Source organism: Macrosteles quadrilineatus, unplaced genomic scaffold, assembly GCF_028750875.1.
Source record: "Macrosteles quadrilineatus isolate MER2022 unplaced genomic scaffold, UCM_ALF_1.0 Scaffold_5__1_contigs__length_97177068, whole genome shotgun sequence".
Lineage (NCBI taxonomy): Eukaryota > Metazoa > Arthropoda > Insecta > Hemiptera > Cicadellidae > Macrosteles > Macrosteles quadrilineatus.
The window spans coordinates 24,047,651-24,066,850 of record NW_026542598.1 but is presented as its reverse complement, the minus strand read 5'-3'; the positions used below and the strand labels follow the sequence as shown (position 1 = coordinate 24,066,850).

Here is a 19,200-nt window from a genome sequence, read left to right as displayed (position 1 = left end):
TAACGGTTTTTGTAGAATTTGGCATAAGATATTATATAAAGCCGCCATTTTTTAACGGTTCAAGAGTTTTTATTTATATTTAGCAAAAAAATAGTGGTCAAAAAGATTATCATTTTTACAGAATTTCAATGCTATAGCTCAATATGAAAGTTTTTGTAAAAATTACGTACAGACAGACCGAAAACGGAATGAGATGAGGAAAAAAAGGTTATATTGCATTTTTTGTTTCTTTTAACATGCTGAATAACGTGACAAAGTTTGTTCATGTGGTTGCAAGAGACCCTGTATCTTTGGGACCCAAAGGGTTAAAATTGTTACTATTTCATTTGATCAAATTTCCTGAATGTGAATTAGAAAATCTTTTCTCTTCAACTGCTTAGTATCAGTGTAAGGCAAATTTTTACTGTCTAATAACTCTGGAATCTGATTTTCTCAGGTAAGCTAGTCTATACTCTATTCCTAATACAATATCCTAATCAGTGACTTTGCTTATTTATTTCAAGAATACTAGAATTATAATTTAAAAATACAGATTAGGTAGTAAGCAATAAGAACAACTTACAAATTCAGGAGCATTAATGACGCCTGTGTTGTAGCCGAACTGCAACATTCCCAGCATAGCGGCGAGGATCGTATAACACAGGAAAAACGTCAGACCCTGAAACACAAGATTTGAGGATCAACAAAAATGTTCAAAGTTAATTTTTGTTTTTTTTAAACCACAATCATAACAAACAATCATTCTTAGTATTTTTTTTATTACTGAAATGCAAGTCTCAGGGTTAAATGATACAGTTTAAGGGGAATTTTTGCCCCTTCCAAACAACAATCGTAAACATTCTTGTGTTGATACTTTGTGTACCGGAAACATGATTTGTTCTTTTATACAATGTTTTACCTGAAGAATTATTATCAATCTGAAAGAAATGCAGAATATGCAATAATGTGTTGCACGACAAATATAGGTACGTATTCGTAGGTTTAAAAATCATCATAAGGCTAGTTGTTGTCATAAATAAGATTCCTCATCTTTAAATACACCGTTTTTTTTTTACAAGATAGAGTTTAACAGCTCTCTTCAAGATTGGTGAACTCACCCAGAAACGATTAAACTTTCAATATGAGCTTTTCTAAAAGAGACTTTTCTTAAGACGTTACAATGTTTAGTGCTAATCTAAATAAAACCTGCAATCTCCTTGAATATTTAAAAAAATTAGATAACAAAACATAGTTTATAAAGTTTAAGGTACATCTCGACAATGTCACCTGTTTTCCCGGCTGTGCTGGAACACTGAAAATAAATGTTTATTGTTGACGATAAAGTTCTATTCTATTGCTTTTTAAATATTAAACCACACCAACTATCTTAAGCAAGTAGATCAGCATTCAAAATTAAATCAATCAGACAATATGTATACAACCACCTAGCCAACTATTCCAAAAATCAACCCTATAGTATTTTGAATTTCTAATACAATATACATTTTTCATTCAAAATGATAAAACAATCATGCAGATTCATTTCACTTGGCAAAACTAATGAATGAAAATACCCTAACTGTTTCCATACGGAAAAGGTTAAAGCTTTCTTAGATAAATCTGTAAAACAACATTGAGAGTCAAATTTACAACTAATGTTTACATGCACATGCGACTAAACAAAAACTCCAATCCATCCAAGTGGCAGCTGGAATATTCCTGAAAAGATTTAACACTGCAACATATTTTTATCTGATAAAATATACAGTAGGGCATACACTTTACAAATACAGTGTGAGTATATTAACAATTTTGATTTGATAGATTTATGTTCAATTATGATTGCTTTCATAAAATTATGATTAACACCAGTGGTGTAGTCGTAAATTTTCCAGTGTTGGAATGCTCACCATTTCACAGAACAGGTCGCTTACCAATATATAGGTTCTTTGGAAAAAGCAGAGTGGGAACGCCATTCACACACGTTCCCACGCCACAACACAACTGATTAGCACACGTAAAAGCAAATTATAAAAGACTATTAGTTGACAAACAGTAAATTATACACTATGAATATTAGTTACCCTACCGTAATCTCATTTTTCTTTCTGCCCATATACCACATGGAGAAGGTACTTATTGTTTTCGCCAACATTTTTGAGTTTGAGTTTTGAGTGGATATATTTGTTTTGGGACCCTCTGAACCCAAAAAAGTGGTTTTCGAAGTGATGTCTGTGTGTGTGTGTGCTTGTGTATGTGTCTGTGGATGTGTACAAAGCTACAGACGACACATGCAGTTTGATTTTGATTAAATTTTGTATGTAGGTACTAACTTATAGTGTCTTTGGGCGTTTTTTCATATTTTAAAAAAATTTTGGTTTTTAATGGTGATTGTCCTATAAAAACCCATAAAATAATGAAAAAATTGAATTTTCTCAAAAATGGCATGAACGATTTTGATAACGGTTTAGTATGTTATATCATTGACTTTTTTGCACAAATTACGGTTCAAAAGGGATTGTAACTGATGTTATTTTCCCATAAAATAACGAAAAATTGGATTCTTGAAAAAGCTTGTTTTGATTAAATTAGTATGGTCCTTATAACGCTAATTCAACTTTTGTGATTTTCACTATTAAATATCATACTCCCACTCCCATGATAAACACCCCCATGATAAAGCTAATGGGAAAAAGTATGTGTTATATTGCTGATACCGTTTTACATACGTATTCTATAGGTATTAAAGTGATTGAGAGTACATTATTTGTTATCTTTGGTTTTAAAAGAAAATATTTGATGTTTATTAAATAATAATATTAACAGTTTAGTTATGAAAGAACACAGTTGGTATAGTGAGAATTTTTGTATTCAAAATGTAAATACCAATAATAAATGGGTTACTGTATATTCTACAGTATAGAAATGTCCACTGTATATAGGTCAGGAAGATCCATTGTATAGTAATAATAAAATGCCTCATTAAGTCAAATTTATAAAACGAAAACATACATAAGTGTGGTTCGTTAAACTTAAAACCAATAACCAATAACGATACAACAAATTTTAACATTTGCTATCCTGTCATGGAGTTTATTCTTACTTAATAGGATATATAAATATTTAATTGTAAAACTAATTTGGTATTATTATCAATGCTATAATTTGTTTATTATATTTTTAATACATAATAAATTGTTTTATTAAACAAAATCAAAAGGATAAAATAATAATAGTAATAATAGCTATTGGTCTGGTTAAGGTAAGTAACTATTTTCTCACTCTTTCACATCAAACAAATATAAAATCTGAATATTTTGTAAATATTATTGAACATATCCAAATTATGGTTCAACGTATATAAAACTACAATTACTTAATCTACCATCATAACTAGAACCCTACGAAAGTGAACCTCACAGTCTAACCTTTCTGTGCTTCCTTGATGCAATCCCAAAAAAGTCTTTCTCTCCGACTACAATCTAAGAATGCAATTCCGGTTAAGCGCTCATTCAAAATTTTAGACTGCATTGTTTCGGGATGCAAAAATTATTTTTAATCAAGCATTTAATTTGTCACGTTTATGTATATCTAAGCCTATCATATATTATAGAGCACTAATGGCACAAAGCCAATAATATGCATCGTACATAGCAAACCAGCAACAATGAACCATAGTTACCACTCCTTTTGCCTTTTGTCCATAATGCTGTAGCTGCCATAGATAGACAATTGGTTGTTAGTATGTACCTTGTATACAAACTAGGCAAAACCTCTCTTGCAAGCTGTAACAGTTGCTTTCACTAATTATTTAGTTTTTTTTTTATTTGAATTACGGTTTTTAATGTGGTAACTTTGTTTTAGGTAAAATAAATGTTTTTAGAAACTTGTTTAGATCTGAAATTCTCTGATACTACAATAAATGGTTAATAAATATGATTTGTTAGTAGGTTATTTTACTATCAGAAAAGTAGTGATAAAATGTGCCTACATGTTTTTAGATTGAGAAAGTCCTAACTAAAATAAGAATAGATTTAATTGAGATACACATTTTGATTGGTCTGGATTTTCATGTGGAATTTTACCAGTAATCAGTGAAAACACAAATAACAGTAAAATTATTCATGCAAAATGTTTAGACATGTTTGGTTATGCTCGGTTATTTAAATTAAAACTTTCTAAATTACATATTTATTACACTGTTAGGTTAAACATTTTCCAGAATTCCTAGTGTTACGTAATCATAACTAACTGAAAATAAAGTCTACTAAACTAAAAATAGATTTGTTTATTTAGTCCTCATTTGTTGGCAATATCTTTTTACCTGATTCTACACAAAGAAAAATCAGAAAACAGAACAATAACAAACGGATAAAAACTATTCTAAAATACAAAATTTAAGAGCTAAATTTGATTTATTGCTTTCACTCACAATTTTTGTGACCCCCACTATTTCCAGAGGTAAAGTAAGGTGCATCGAAAACAAAAACGGAAACAAACAGTGATTAAACGGAGGCTTCAGTCTTAAGCCACCCATACACGATTTATTGAAATCCCAATGATTAAGGACAGCTTGCTCCATTTTCTTTCGAACCTTAAAAAAAGTATTTCTCAGCACCTGAACCGACAACACTATTGTTACTCACTGTATGATCAAATCCGATCATGTATGAGAGGCTTAAATCTGGCACATTCTGACACAAACTAACATTGAAAACAAAGAGTGCAAGGCTCATTCCGCCTGTTGCATGCAGACATCTAGGTTAGGTTGGCACCTGTTCCAGCAGCCGCAGTTTCCGCCGATGCGTCTGTTCCTCCAGTCGGTCCACGTACTCCCGCAGCTCTTCTATTTCCTCTTTGACTTGCTGCACGGTGTCGAGTTCGTTCTTGATCGCCACCATGTCCCGCTTCACCTCGCTCACCTCGGACTGGCACGACTCGACAGACTTTGTGAGCTCCTGCAGCTGGCTGCGTATCTCGCACAGGGCGACGGTCGTCTCCAGCTGACGGTCGCCCCGTTGTTGCAGCTCATCCAGCTTGGCCGACAGATTCATGCTCATGATGCTCACCTGTCTCTGTAGACTGCACCCGAGCATCGCCTTTACTAATTTTTTATTTATTATTACTTTATATTCATTTCCTACGGTACAGTTCATGTAGCTCTTGGTAAATCAAAAAGTGGAATGCTGCTGATGCATTTTTGGACTGCACACCATTGTTATCTACAGTTAGCTGCAGACCTTGTGAGGCTTTTGAAAGTTGTTTTAAATTATTTGTAAAACTTCCTTGTACTTGAATATAATAATTGTAACTATAATGAAACCCTGTCTTTTACAAGCTACTATACATTGGCTAAACCTTGTTCTGACTGTACAGGTTGTTTATTTTCAAACGTACCTGTACCTGTGTAAGTACCTGTAGCCAGTGCTCAATTTTTGGGGGAACACGGCAGAACGGAGTTCCGGTACCTCTCTTTCGGAAAGATAAAAATATTGGTAGAAATTGGTACGTAAATAGGTACTAATCACATTAAATAGGATACAGTTTCGGCACCTAATTTTTTACAAATCGAGCACTGCCTGTTAGTAGCTATAAATAGTTTTAGTCACATTGCAGAAAATACCGCTGTTTTCTACACATGCATTGAGGGGCTTAAGTAGTTCTTTTTATCCTTGGGGGGGGGGGGGGGATCAGCTGGAGTCAAGGAAATCAACTGTACATTTTCTGACTTAAAATGTTTCTGTTGATTTGGTAAAATACCCCCGCTGCAGCAAACCTGCCGATTTAGCGAATTTCCATTTGCCTGGATTGGTTTTCAATTAATCTATTAAATTAACATTTATGTTTAAACCCCGTTCCCATGGTCTGATCATGCTGGTTCGTGAATTCATTCAAGTTTATCCCGCCTTACACCACACCTTCAAACCAAATTCTATCAAAATCGGACAAAAATTACTCAAGTTATCGTGCGGATGGACATATATATATATATAGTTTTATATAGCTCATACTGTGATCATGGCCTTAGTGCCGAAATACGCATCAGTTTAAATAAAAATGAATTTCAGGGTACCGTACTCTGGTTTTTATTATTTCGCTTATTGATTGAAAAAGTAGCCCTAAAAAGTGAACAGAACTATCAAAATATATATACATTTGATCGAATGGTGTTTTTGGCCTCTGGGGACACCAAAATGAAAAACTAAATCGGTCCCGGGCCTAGGTCTTACCATGAGACCTACGGTAATAGCTACTTCCCTATAGGGAAATTCGCTAAAAAGCAGTTGTTATGAATAAAACATTATTGTACTGTTATGTTTTTGTGTTTATCAGCTTTTTAGCTCTTTAAATAAACAGGTAAAAAAAAATATATGAACATAAAGTAAACAAAATCAGCCAAAAGTGTATTTGCAATTTTGTGCTGATGTAGCTAAAATAGTTTATATATGCAACAAATTTTAGACTTTAGATTTTTAGTGCATTTATCTTCTGCTTTATATCAATGGAAATAGCCTGAACAGCTGTTATTGGAGCCCATAAATTGTATTAATGCTTTAGGTACTGAGTCCAACCGAGCTACATAGTTGAAAACCATGTTTGCCATTAACTAATTAATCACTCATGAACCCATATAGCATATTTAGCAAAGCAGTTATGCAAATCAGACATTAGACTAAGTAGAAAATTAAAGCTTTTTTTTATACTTCTACAGGTTTGCTCTTGTAAATTCGATCAGTTTTAAATAAACACTATTAGTCTAGGCATATTAGGAATATAAGTGGCAGTTAGCGGAAAGTTTAGGTACAGTCCTAATCATCACTTTTCTTAATGTTTTTTGGGTCGCTGAACACGAATATGAGGTTTGCTGACAGATATTTTGCCCGGAACATTGGTTATTTTGTGAAAAACCTTAAAATTTGGGCACTTTTTTTGGTTTTTCGGGCAAATCTCGGTAAGTATGGGTTTTTGAGAAAATCCTGCTTTGTAAAGTTAAAGATGACAAAATTTACTACAAGTTTCCTATATAATGTTTGTTTCTACGACGAACCGTTTCGCCACTAGAGCACACTAAAAAAGGCCAGAACTACAAAAAATTAAAAACATTGCTAAATACTGCCGTTTTACATTACGTTTCCATGGAAACAACCCATATTACGATAATTTTAACTATTTATTCTTGATAACAAACTGAAACACACTTAAAAATACCCCCGAAGCAGCAAACCTGCAGACTAAGCGAATTTCCATTTCCCTGATTGGATTTACACTAAAATGTCTCCTTAGAAATATCACATTTATTCCCTATTTAGATAAAAGTTTAACGAGTACTTAGGTTTGCTGCAACAGGGAGGGTAAAAAGGTGTTTTTAGTAAAATGTAATAATTTAGTATGAAATGAATGCATTTTCCAAATTTGATCAAAATATGTTCATAAACATAAACAAGCAAACTACAACAGTTTATTAGTCTCCATAAGAATAACATGGGCATTTTAAATTTACAGTTTGGAATTTTCTCTGTCAGAAGGACAAGAAGTGTGTTAGTTCTTCATCAGAATTCTTAGCGTTGCTGATACGTTGAAACAATGTGTTGGGGTTTACGGGTAAGAATTCTCTACTTTCATCGCGTTATTTACTATGGCAAGTGGCTGGACACGGTCTGCTCGTCTGAGTTTGACCTTACCAAAGTTAAAAGTTATCTACAACTCTTTTAATGTATTTCATCCTTTTTTCTCAACCACTATAGCAGTCAACCCTGTGGCCAGACACATCTCTGTGCTGAGAAAATAAATGGGTGTTTTGTGGGAACGGGAAATGTTCCAGCAGTCAGTCATATATCTTGGCATAGATTTATCAAGTGTGTTTCAGTTCATTATCATGAATAAATAGTTCAAATTATCGTAACATGGGTTGTTTCCATGGAAACCCAATGTAAAACCTTTGTAAAACGATTAGGGTTTATTTTCATTTTTGGTTTTGCCCAGTATGATCGGACTATGGGAACAGGGATTTATGGGGGGTTTTATGGGGTAAAAATTGGTTTTTCCTATTTTTGACCATATAAACTTAAAATTTAGCGATTTCTTTCCATACCATTTTGTAGAGCTTAAACAAACAAATAGTTTAGTATATTTAAGCGTTGTTATGCGCCTAATGGTTACGGACAAAATTCCAAAAATCTGTAAATTTAAAATGTCCATGTTATTCTTATGGATACTAAGTAAACTGTTGTAGTTTGCTTGTTTATGTTTATGAACATATTTTGATCAAATTTGGAAAATGCATTCATTTCATACTAAATTATTTCCTTTTTAAAAAAACACCTTTTTACCCTCCCTGTTGCAGCAAATCTCGTTAAACATTTATTTAAATAGGGAATAAATGTGATATTTCTAAGGAGACATTTTAGTGTAAATCCAATCAGGGAAATGGAAATTCGCTTAGTCTGCAGGTTTGCTGCGGCGGGGGTATTTTTAAGTGTGTTTCAGTTTGTTATCATGCATAAATAGTTAAAATTATCGTAACATGGGTTGTTTCCATGGAAACGTAATGTAAAACGGCAGCATTTAGCAATGTTTTTAGTTTTTTGTAGTTCTGGCCTTTTTTAGTGTGCTCTAGTGGCGAAACGGTTCGTCGTAGAAACAAACATTATATAGAAAACTTGTAGTAAATTTTGTCATCTTTAACATTACAAAGCAGGATTTTCTCAAAAACCCATACTTACCGAGATTTGCCCGAAAAACCAAAAAAAGTGCCCAAATTTTAAGGTTTTTCACAAAATAACCAATGTTCCGGGCAAAATATCTGTCAGCAAACCTCATATTCGTGTTCAGCGACCCAAAAAACATAAAGAAAAGTGATGATTAGGACTGTACCTAAACTTTCTGCTAACTTTCCTAATATGCCTAGACTATATGTAAAACAAGCTTACTATTGCCTTGGATACTATAAGAGAACTTCGCAATCAAAGGCCCACAGTAGTCGGTGTTTATTTCTCTCTTAGTTTTTGATACTAGCTGTTTGACCTACAAAATCTATATAACGTTTACTCCAAACGGTCATTTTAGTTTGGTCTTAATTTATATCCAACTAATTTTATATTCAAAACATAAAACTAAACAATATCTGGGAAAATACCCAATTAAGGCCCCAAAAATACCCAAATTACTGAAAAGGCTTTATTTTAAAACAAGCTGTACAGTTGGTTATATAAGGGCACATATAGAATTCCAACTTAAAAGGATCTTCATTTGTAATTTTAGGTTACCACAAATATTCAGAATACAATTAAACAATATAAGACTACCGGTATACAACAAAATAATACAAGAAAATAAAGTAAACTGATAGAAGAATATACAATTAAATGTAATAAAATGAATTAAAACAATACAGGGAAATACAAAACAAAACCAAGTAGATACCACACTTATTCACGTTTATTAATAAAGTTTTCACATTTAAAAAATAAGTCATTGAGATGCATTAATGGTTGTAGCTATGGACCATTAAAAAGGAAAAACCATGGTACCTACCAAATAATAACAGTTATGAGGAAACTAATAATAATTATAAATGTTAACTAGAAGACTACGGTACCTTTAATAAATAACCGAGAACTAAAATAAATAAGCTAAAACACAAAATCAATTTAGTTTACTTCTCAGAAGAGAAAAGCTGAGTAATGTCTGTCGTAAAGATTTCTTATTGTCTGCAAAATGATTTATGACCCCATCCAAAAGAAACAACATAGGTACAGATGTAAATGTTAAATAATCTGGGTAGGGTAATACTGAGCTGTTCAGAAAGTAAGGAACGTTTTTGAATAAAAATAAAAAGTTTGTCCAAGAAAACTATTTTATTTTATAGATTGAAATTCTACATAGCGGCCAAACAAATCAAGGCATTTATAAAAGCAGTGGACAAGTTTTGAAATTCCTATGTTGTCAATTCTGCAACTTACGAGCTCAGCCACCCAGTGACACACAATTATTGGAGGTCCTCGTCTTAATCAAATTGCTGTGCTCCTAACCAAGTCTTCATTGAAGTCTTCAAATCAAAATAAAGTCAATCGGAGCCAGGTATGGACTGTGGGGTGGGTGGTTGAGGGGAAATCTTCCGTTTGAATGATTGAAGGCGAACATGTGTGTATTTGATGTGTGAGTTCAGGCATTATCATGCAAAAAGAATTAAATTTTGGACGCCAACCTTAGTTTGGCCATTTTAAAACCAGTGCACCTTTTCCAGAACATACATTCACTACCACATACATTCACCTACATTCACTACGTTGTTTCCGTACCTTTACAACCTTGAGGATAAATTTTTAGGGGTTTTAAGTGTAGCCAACAAAAACTGTACTATCTGCACCCTATAACTTGCGGGATTTTCAATTGCAGCACACTTTTTAAACTTTACGACTATGATACTTGGACAGTCATTGAGTAGGTGAACATGTGAACTAGGAAGTACGCGACCACCACACGTAAATCGGCGTCTGAGCTTTCCTTACTTTCTGAACAACCCTCGTATATTTCCAAATACTAATATAAGTTTCAAGAAACATTTAACTGTAAACATCTAACCTTTTAACAACTACAGTTGACTCTCGATAATTTGACACACTCAGTAATCCGACACTTGATAGTCCAACAATCTCGGTAATCGGTTGCTCCGATGAATGAGGCATGGGTTGATACCCATTCAATACAGGACTGGACTTATATTCAGGCTGTGAAAGGAGTCTCCTCTTTCCTGCCGCGGTGTCTTCTCCCAACCTTACAGTGAATAGAAGTGATTGTTAAATAAAATAATCACATTACTGCGCATGTTTGGTTTATAAAAAAAGTACCTGACTTTTTTAGCATATGTAAAACAAAACTGTACTGAATAATAACCAGGCCTACGAAAGAAAAACCATTAATGGAACCAAAATAACCTTGTTAACTTGAACGTACAATAGTCAATGATTGTATATAAGGTGTCATTAGTTTTCTTTTCTTGGACTAATTTGATTTTCACAACTACGACACACTAGAGTGAGGTGAATATGAGTAAATGATGAGTGTTGAATGAATGCGATCCAGCATTGTTTCCAAACCGAGATCAGCTGGATCATCAGCCAGGATCATTTATCAAAATCAAGATCAAAGATAGCTCGGTCAAGTTTTAAGTTTTAACAATTTAAAAGGTTTGAACTTTTTTCGGGATTACGCCACAACCTTCAGATAACCAGGGTGGAAGTTTAAATTTTGCATTAATTCTGGTAATCCGACACCCTCCCGCTCACATAACTATCCTAGAGTCAACTGTAGTCTAAACTCTTTCTCCTTTGATCTGAACAAAAACAAACGCTGTTCTCTCCAAGACAATACCTCATAAGCAGTTCCCGTAGAGTTGCTTCGTCGTCTTCCGTCGTCTGCGTCGCATCACTGAGGGTCTGAGTGTGAGGCCAGGCGGAGGTCAGCTCCTCGCCATCCAAAATGCCAACTCTGCTGCGTCCGCGCGGCTCGACTACTTCCACTAGGCGATCGGGTCCACCAGAATATTTCATAGGTTTCTCAACCCCGGAAAGATTGTCCGTTCTCCACCCCCCACCTAAGCACCACCACCAGCCAAATGTGAAGCATGCAACAAATTTTGTTATCTGAGGAATATTCGTTGAAAACACAACTGGAAAACTAGGCCACCATGGTCAAAGTAGATTATCGTATCTTGGTGTTCAGGTAATGATGGTGTCATACGACTGGGAAAAATACTTGCAGCTATTTATCCTTAAGACAAGCTATATTTTTAGAGAATTGTACTGATTTTGAATTGTAGCTTGTCCCAAATACGAATGGTTGTAAGGTGTTGGAAACGTCAAATAGTACTCTTCTCAGTACAACAATACGCTAATTTTCCAACAACCAAGATTCGACAATTGAGAATTTGTTTCTGCTCCAGAACGAGTATTTTGGAATGTGAATTTTCCTCAGATAACTTGTTTTTAAAATATTTATACCAACCCTTAGCACTGCATTAGCTTTTTTATGATTATTAGACAATTGGAAAAAAATATATTATTTTTTTATTGCTTTTCAACCAGACATTGAGAGCTTTTCCTCTCAACATAATCAATCATAGCTCTTTTTAGAAAATGCTTTGATATATATGTGCTATACACATAACTCCTTGTGCCTTTGAAATGTTACTTTTAAAGTTTATTATCTAGCTATTAAATCCCTACCTGAATGGTGATTCACAAGGGGGAGAGAGGATAGTCCCGTATTAAGATTTTAGAGAATTTTGTCACTAATTTTACATTTAAGTTTTTATTGGTTAAACTCAAAGTGGTACGTTTTTTCTACATTATTTGAAAATTATTCCCTTGATTGGACTTAATACACTTATAGGTACGTGTATGCATATGACAAGCAGATAAGTAAATCTTTTCCTACTTTCTTTAAGATTCCTATAAAATGTAGTAATTAATAACAACAATAATCATATGTAATTTATTCGTTGCTATTGAATGCACCTAAACAAATATTTTACTAATTACTTTTATCCACGAGGCTAGTTTTAGCGGTGTTAGTTTGGGATGTTGTTTTACTTAAACTTTAAACTAATTATTATCGATTAACTGCTACCCAGTAATATTCATCCCCAGTATTTTACACTGTGATTGACACTTATAGTATAGTTAGTTAATAATTAGTCAAGCAACTTCCTATGATCCCCATGCACCAGGTTATAATTTTCCTGTAAGAACCATGATCTCAATTTACCTCAAAACTATGTTTGCCGATTCCGCAAAACGCCATGGTGAGAGAGATTCTTGTCAACTTAACGCTACCTGAAAAAGAAGAAACAAAATTATCGATTGGCCTTTAGTACCTACCAAACTTATTTTGGTGAAATCTATACTATTATAAGGAAGAGGTGGTGTCTGTCTGTGTGTGTGTGTTGTGTGTGTTTGTATGAGATAAACTCAAACTACTGAACCGACTGGGCTCAAATTGGACAAAAATAAAGCTGCAGCTCTGAGGGTTCATAGAACTATTCCAGCTTCGATAATGACCAAAGGACTCTGCTCCGCGGCTTTCAAAGTCCTGAGGTGAGAGGTAATTAAGTAAATATTGATTGGGCTCCATAGTAACAAAGAACAAACCAGAAAGTTTAAATGTAAACAAGCAGAACTGTCAAATGAATTTTGATTTCACATTTCCACACAGCTGTTTCAAACATATTTAATACTGCACGATTATTAGAACAGAAAGGGTATGGATCGTAAATATAAAATAATGATGTCACTGCACGAATGTTTCAAACATTATTTAACATTACTTAAATGGAGAAGCACACAGCTGATTTCTAGCGTTGAACGTTGGCTCCATAGAGGTATATTTTTTTAAGTTGAGCACTCAATGTTATTTAAATGGGTTTCATTATTTCACCGAGTGAGTTTTTGAAACTTTACTTCACTCGTGAAGTAAAGAAGTTGTTAACATCACGCTTGGGATAGGGAAGTTTAACATGGCGGGTTGGGTAATAATATTTTACAGGGAATAATTCATTGTCAATTTTGTCAAAGCAATTATTCATGGATATAGGAAATAACTCGCCTTGTGCTCGCTGGGGGGGTCGGTTAGTTACTCATATTGTACTAAGAAATGCATAACTAAATATGTCTCTCTCTCTATGCCATGTTCGGACAAAAGAGTATTTTAACTATAGATGGACATTATGGACAGTGTAGAGGGATAATTAAAAAAATAATTTAAACAAATTTTAATTTTATGAGAGTAATGCTTTATCAATACAAGACATTCTAAACATTGAAAATAAACCAAAATTAAGATATATTTTTAAAACCTCGGAAGGCTATATTCACAACATTTCCTACTTTACAACAATGGAAAGCCTTCATTGTTACCGCTTAGCGTCAAACAACCAATGATACTTCACGCTGTGAGGTTAATAGAGATTGTGAAAGTTTTCCTCTCTTTGATATTTCCAATCATTGTCAACACCAAAGTTCTAAAGTTCAGGCGTTAGTTAGTACTTAGGTAACTCTGAAGGGGATTTATTTACTATCTGATACATAATTTAAACTTCCTCCCTATAAGATTAATTATATCAAATTCATTGAAGTTACAGCCGTATTCGTAAGGTATGCTATATCCAAAACCATATATAAAAAAAGCTGTTGTAAGATGAGTTACAGTTTTAAAAACACCTATAGACACTACTTTGTACATCAGCACAGTGCTGTGTAAATAATTAAAACTAACTACTTAAAACTGTCATAACCAAAATATGATTCTAAAATAAATTTCTCATAATATGTATAAGTCTACCATACAAATTTAGTTCCATTACTTTCTAAAGTAACAACTGCACCATGCACCCTGCATCATATTCTTGACTATTTAATCAACCACGAAATAATGCGGTTTGCAGGTTTTAAATCTAGTGTAGAATCTAACCAACTTTAGAATAAGAAAATGTGTAAATTTATGGATTGTAAATCAAATCGGAAATTCATTCCATAGTATATTAGTTAATCATGTAATAGTAATGATTCAACTATTGTTTGTTTATAGACTTATCTTCTTCCAAGTGCAGTAGATAAAGGAAATAAACAAAGCTTATCAGTGTACACAATTATGTGAATTTGATATGAGGAAACCAATATAGAGCTGTTATGAGAACTAGTTAGTTAGTTAGTAACGGTGGTTAAAAAAATTTGGTATACAGTACTTATGAACAATATTGAAAACATACCTATGAGGTACTTAAGGTGCTTCTTAACAGTTTACTTTGAGAAATAAAAAAAAAACAAGTATTTAGTATGGTTTATCAAAAGTGTTAGCTTTAGTAGTTTTGACAGTGAATATTTAATTTCAACTCAATATAGTTATCGTCATCAATGTACAGGGTGATTACTGGGAAACGCATGTTTTTGACTTTCGTAGTACACAAGGAATATCGTTCGGCGACGGCCGGAAGTTGTTGCGATGTGTAGGGGGAAGTGTGCAGTTTCAATTTTTGCCAAGATGTGGGACCTTGAGCATCGTATGTTTGTCATGCGACGATATTACGCAAATGGTGAATCAGTCACTCAGACTCAGCGAGACTTTCATACACATTTTAACATTGCACGGCATGGCGCTACCCCTGATCGTAACATGATATTGCGTTGGATACATAATGTCAAACTCAATTAGATCTCTGCTTAAGAGAAAACCTCCTGGACTGGCAAGGACAGTTAGTACCCCTGATACAGTTGAAAGAGTGCGCCTTGCAACAGCTCAGAGAGTCCTAGCCGCGACGGCAAAACAGTGACTCCAGTGATTCCACAACGGTACCTAGACGTTGGAAGAATATTTCTTGCCGGAACTGCGCCATCAACGTGTACGTAATGACATATGGTTCCAACAAGATGGGGCAACAGTCCATACAGCTCGCATTAGAATGGAATTCCTTCGGCGAACATTACCTAAAAGAGTTATCCCACGTTTTGGTGGTGTCACTTGGCCGAGCGCTCACCAGGTCTTAAAATTCCAGATTTCTTTCTATGGGGATTTTTTAAATCTAGAGTTTACAATATAAACAAACCAAAAACAATACAGGAACTTTAAGAAGCTATTCGCCAGGAAATCAACGCCATTCCTAGAGATATGTCAGCAAATTCCGTAGAAAGTTTTAAGGAACGCCTTCAACGCTGTATCAAAGCAGAAGGCGACCCGTAAAAGTATCAATGTTCTCTAACCACCACGTTAGAAATGTAATTTTTAAATGCTAAATTGCAAGTAATTTTATTCTGAAATTGCATATTGTGTACACTGTTTTTCCACTCATAAATAAATTTTTTGCTCTGAATTACCTGAGTACTCGTTATTTGAAAAACATGCGTTTCTCGGTAATCACCCTATATGTGTAAATCCAACAGAAAACAACATGATCAAAACTAAAAATATTTAAAAAAAAATGTATTTTAGACAATCTATCCAAGATTGTCGATCCAAGACATCTGTAACAAGATTTACTATAGTAATTTACAAGACATATTTAAATTCTTTACAAAAGTGTAGTGGTTACACTTAACATTTAACATAAGAGGAACACAACACAGTATGGGCGAGAAAATAATGAAGTATTAAATTACTAAACTAGGTATACCATTGGTTGAAATCATAAAACAATTCAACTGAGTGTTACATCTTAAAGCTGATGGTTGACAGGGGCACTTAGATTTTGTGATTATGGTTGGAATATGAAATATGACCCCAAGGGTAATTTATTGAAAGAAATCATAACGTAACAGTCACTGCTGCCAATTGACCATAATAACATTCTGAAAATCATATAAAATACAAATATGCTACAAAAGGTTACTCTTTAAGCCAAAATAAAATTTGATTCTCTCAAGTAAATTTTTATACAAAAATTTTGTTTGTGGCTCAATATAATAGTGATTCATAAAAATGCATGCTGTCTAGTTAATTTTATAACATTTATAGCTCTGACTAATAACTGTACGTGAGACATTCCATTTCCTAATGTTGAAGTTTAGTTAATACAAGAACTTAATTAAATCCAGCCAGACAAAGTATCATAATGTAAAATGCCGTTATTTTTTTATACAGACAGTTCATAATATCTTACCAAACTGAAAAGGTAACCTATCGTAAAGAATCATATTTTACGTCCTCAACATCTGTTACAGTACAAAAAACTAATAATAATCAGCAAGTTTGGTTAGGTTAGGTTAGGATAGAATAGTTTAATTTCATGCCTAAAACAAGCTTTGCTCATCCAATGTCATTTTATCTGAGTTTTGCTATTATTTGATCATCTATAATGTAGAGATGACCACGTCGTCGCTGACTGGCGAATTGAAAATACGCTTGAATTTAGCATGGAGCCAAAGATAGATTTGTTTTGCGTCAGAAAAAAAATCGCTATTATTTTACACATTCAACGACGTTTTCATCTCCCGAAGATTAAAATTCAAACAAAACTATTTAGTTTTTAAAAAAACTTAAATCTTTCCCACGCCGAATGTTTCAGATAGGCCCTACCCTCCAACCTGCGATTATGTTGTTAATTATTGTTGGTACTGGTGCAGTATATAAATGTAATATATTCTACTAAGTTGATTCAATTCTATAAATGCAACATTTTTTTAAATTCCGCATTTGCATGTCCTCAATGACAAAACCCTTCGTGAGAATTATTATAGATACTTTTGAACAAACCGCCATTTCGCCGATGATAAATAATCAACCAATCAGAAGCCGCTCGTGACTAAATTACCGCAGTATTTTATATATCGTTGTATTTTATTGGTGCATTAATCTTACGCGCAGAAAAAACGTAACGGTTTCCTAGCAACGGTGCAGCTTTCACACCTGTGCGCTCCTAGACCAGTGCATGTTTCAGAACGCGCTGCGCTATTATAGGGGTCACAGAGCATAGTATAAAACCCAGGAAAAGATTAAAAATTATACCTCCACCTTATAAGAAATTCCATTTTCATGTAGTGTTAAAAAAAGTACAACAGCACAGATCAATATATAAGAATTCTTATTTAGTGTTCTGTGGACAACAGGCGTAACCTAGGATAAGGAACGAATTCCAAGGACTTACGTAACTAAAAACTGCAGCGCTCTCGTCAAGGTCGAGAGAACGCCATCACGGTTTAAACAATATCCTTATGCAACGTTGTATAAGAGCTTTGACTGGTGATCGTCATAATATTCCCATGTTCAATTAAATGCCGGCTTAAGAATAGAATTAACATAGTTGAGTTGAGTTAATTGATTGAGCTGATTACCGATTTGTATGCCAACTTTTTAACCAATGTAAACTGAAAGAAAAACGTAAAAAAATTGGCTAATATGGCCATCTTAGATAGAACGTAACTGCACTATCCGAAATTCAATGACAATTATTTGTAAAACCACTTACATTTAAGCGAGGATGTAAGTGAAACCCTTTTTATAATTTTTTACACGGCAATTATAAAAAGGCAATACAGTAGTCACCATTTCATTTAAAGTTGTTATTAATATTATCGACAAACTCATGAACGTAAAACATGTAAAACACTGACCAAGATTGGAAAGGGTTAGATGTATTGTTAATTTTTTCCAACATATAACTAAGCATACACAGTAAGTTTATTTTTCTAAAATCCAGTGATTCGTGAAAATAGAAATGTGTGATATGCCAAATGTCTAAACAGTCTATGATTCACCAAAACATTTCAAAATTTTACAGCTGATTTTGGTATCTATAACAGTTTGCTAAAATGAGTTATAAAATCACTTTGTTCACAAAATTTAGGCGGTCTTAGGGGAAGTTCCCCGCCAATCTTTGCTTAATGTATGTTGCAGATGATTGACTTGTTGAAAAAATATTTGCTTATATCAGCTGTTAACCTATTGTTTTAAAGGTAGAGCCAAGTGGAGGGAATAGATTTCTGTCACTAAAACCCCCTAAATTTTGTGAACGGAGTATAGTTTTTTTAATGAGGATTAGAATCACTTAACGGGAGGAGTTTTCTTAAGTTATTTACTACCCGAAACGCAGTGTAGTTAAAAACACCAGCAATATGAAAACTCCAACTATTTTACAGTAAGATAAAATGAAACTAATTAGGCATCTCATTAAAACCAACTTCACTTTGTGTTTCGTTAAAATCCATGTTTCCTGAAAAGTTATGGGTTTCATTATATTAGCAATTGAGATGGGGACACCACCTAGGTGCGTATTTTAACACAAATAAGTCTAGGATGAGAGTAGACTGGAGTGAGATTCCTTGGGTAGCTTTACTGACTAAGATCAGCTGTTTCATTAGCCCAGGGTCATTTATTAAAAGCACACTGATCAAGGACTGGGTCCAGTTTCGAACCACCACACACTCTCCTTTCAGAATCGAACCGGCGACCTTTTGATTATAAGGTGAGCACTATAACCACTCAGAGTGGCATTTAAATGAGGATTCAATAAAACGTGGATGCATTCACAACTAAAGCATCTTATACAAAGGAATTGTTTTCACACACCGTTAAAAAACAAACATGGCAAATCCTTTTCTTTTGTTCAGAATAAGCTGAATTTTATAGACACGGATATGGAACCTGGAGTTGAGAGCTTAGTCAAGTGGGCCAATTGGTTATTCCAATTCAAGACAAAGATAACTTTATGCGTTTTATTGTTTCACTACATTG

The 19,200-nt window shown here is 33.9% G+C and overlaps 1 protein-coding gene across 17 annotated transcripts in view; it reads right to left on the bottom strand.

Annotated features, from left to right (window-relative positions):
- LOC128994165 (glucose transporter type 1-like) overlaps window positions 1-19,200 on the bottom strand; it is an 87,011-nt gene that overhangs the window by 28,903 nt on the left and 38,908 nt on the right. For 14 of the 17 annotated variants that reach the window (XM_054418503.1, XM_054418506.1, XM_054418496.1 and 11 more), the window contains 4 exons: window positions 12,748-12,815; window positions 11,353-11,575; window positions 4,755-5,061; window positions 563-658 (listed from right to left, as the gene is read on the bottom strand). In XM_054418503.1, coding sequence (XP_054274478.1) covers window positions 563-658; window positions 4,755-5,061; window positions 11,353-11,531 — 582 coding nt within the window. In that variant the 5' untranslated portion in view covers window positions 11,532-11,575; window positions 12,748-12,815. Of the gene's footprint in view, window positions 1-562; window positions 659-4,754; window positions 5,084-11,352; window positions 11,576-12,747; window positions 12,816-19,200 lie in introns of those variants that run through there. The other 3 variants (XM_054418512.1, XM_054418513.1, XM_054418509.1) reach the window with 2 other exon arrangements.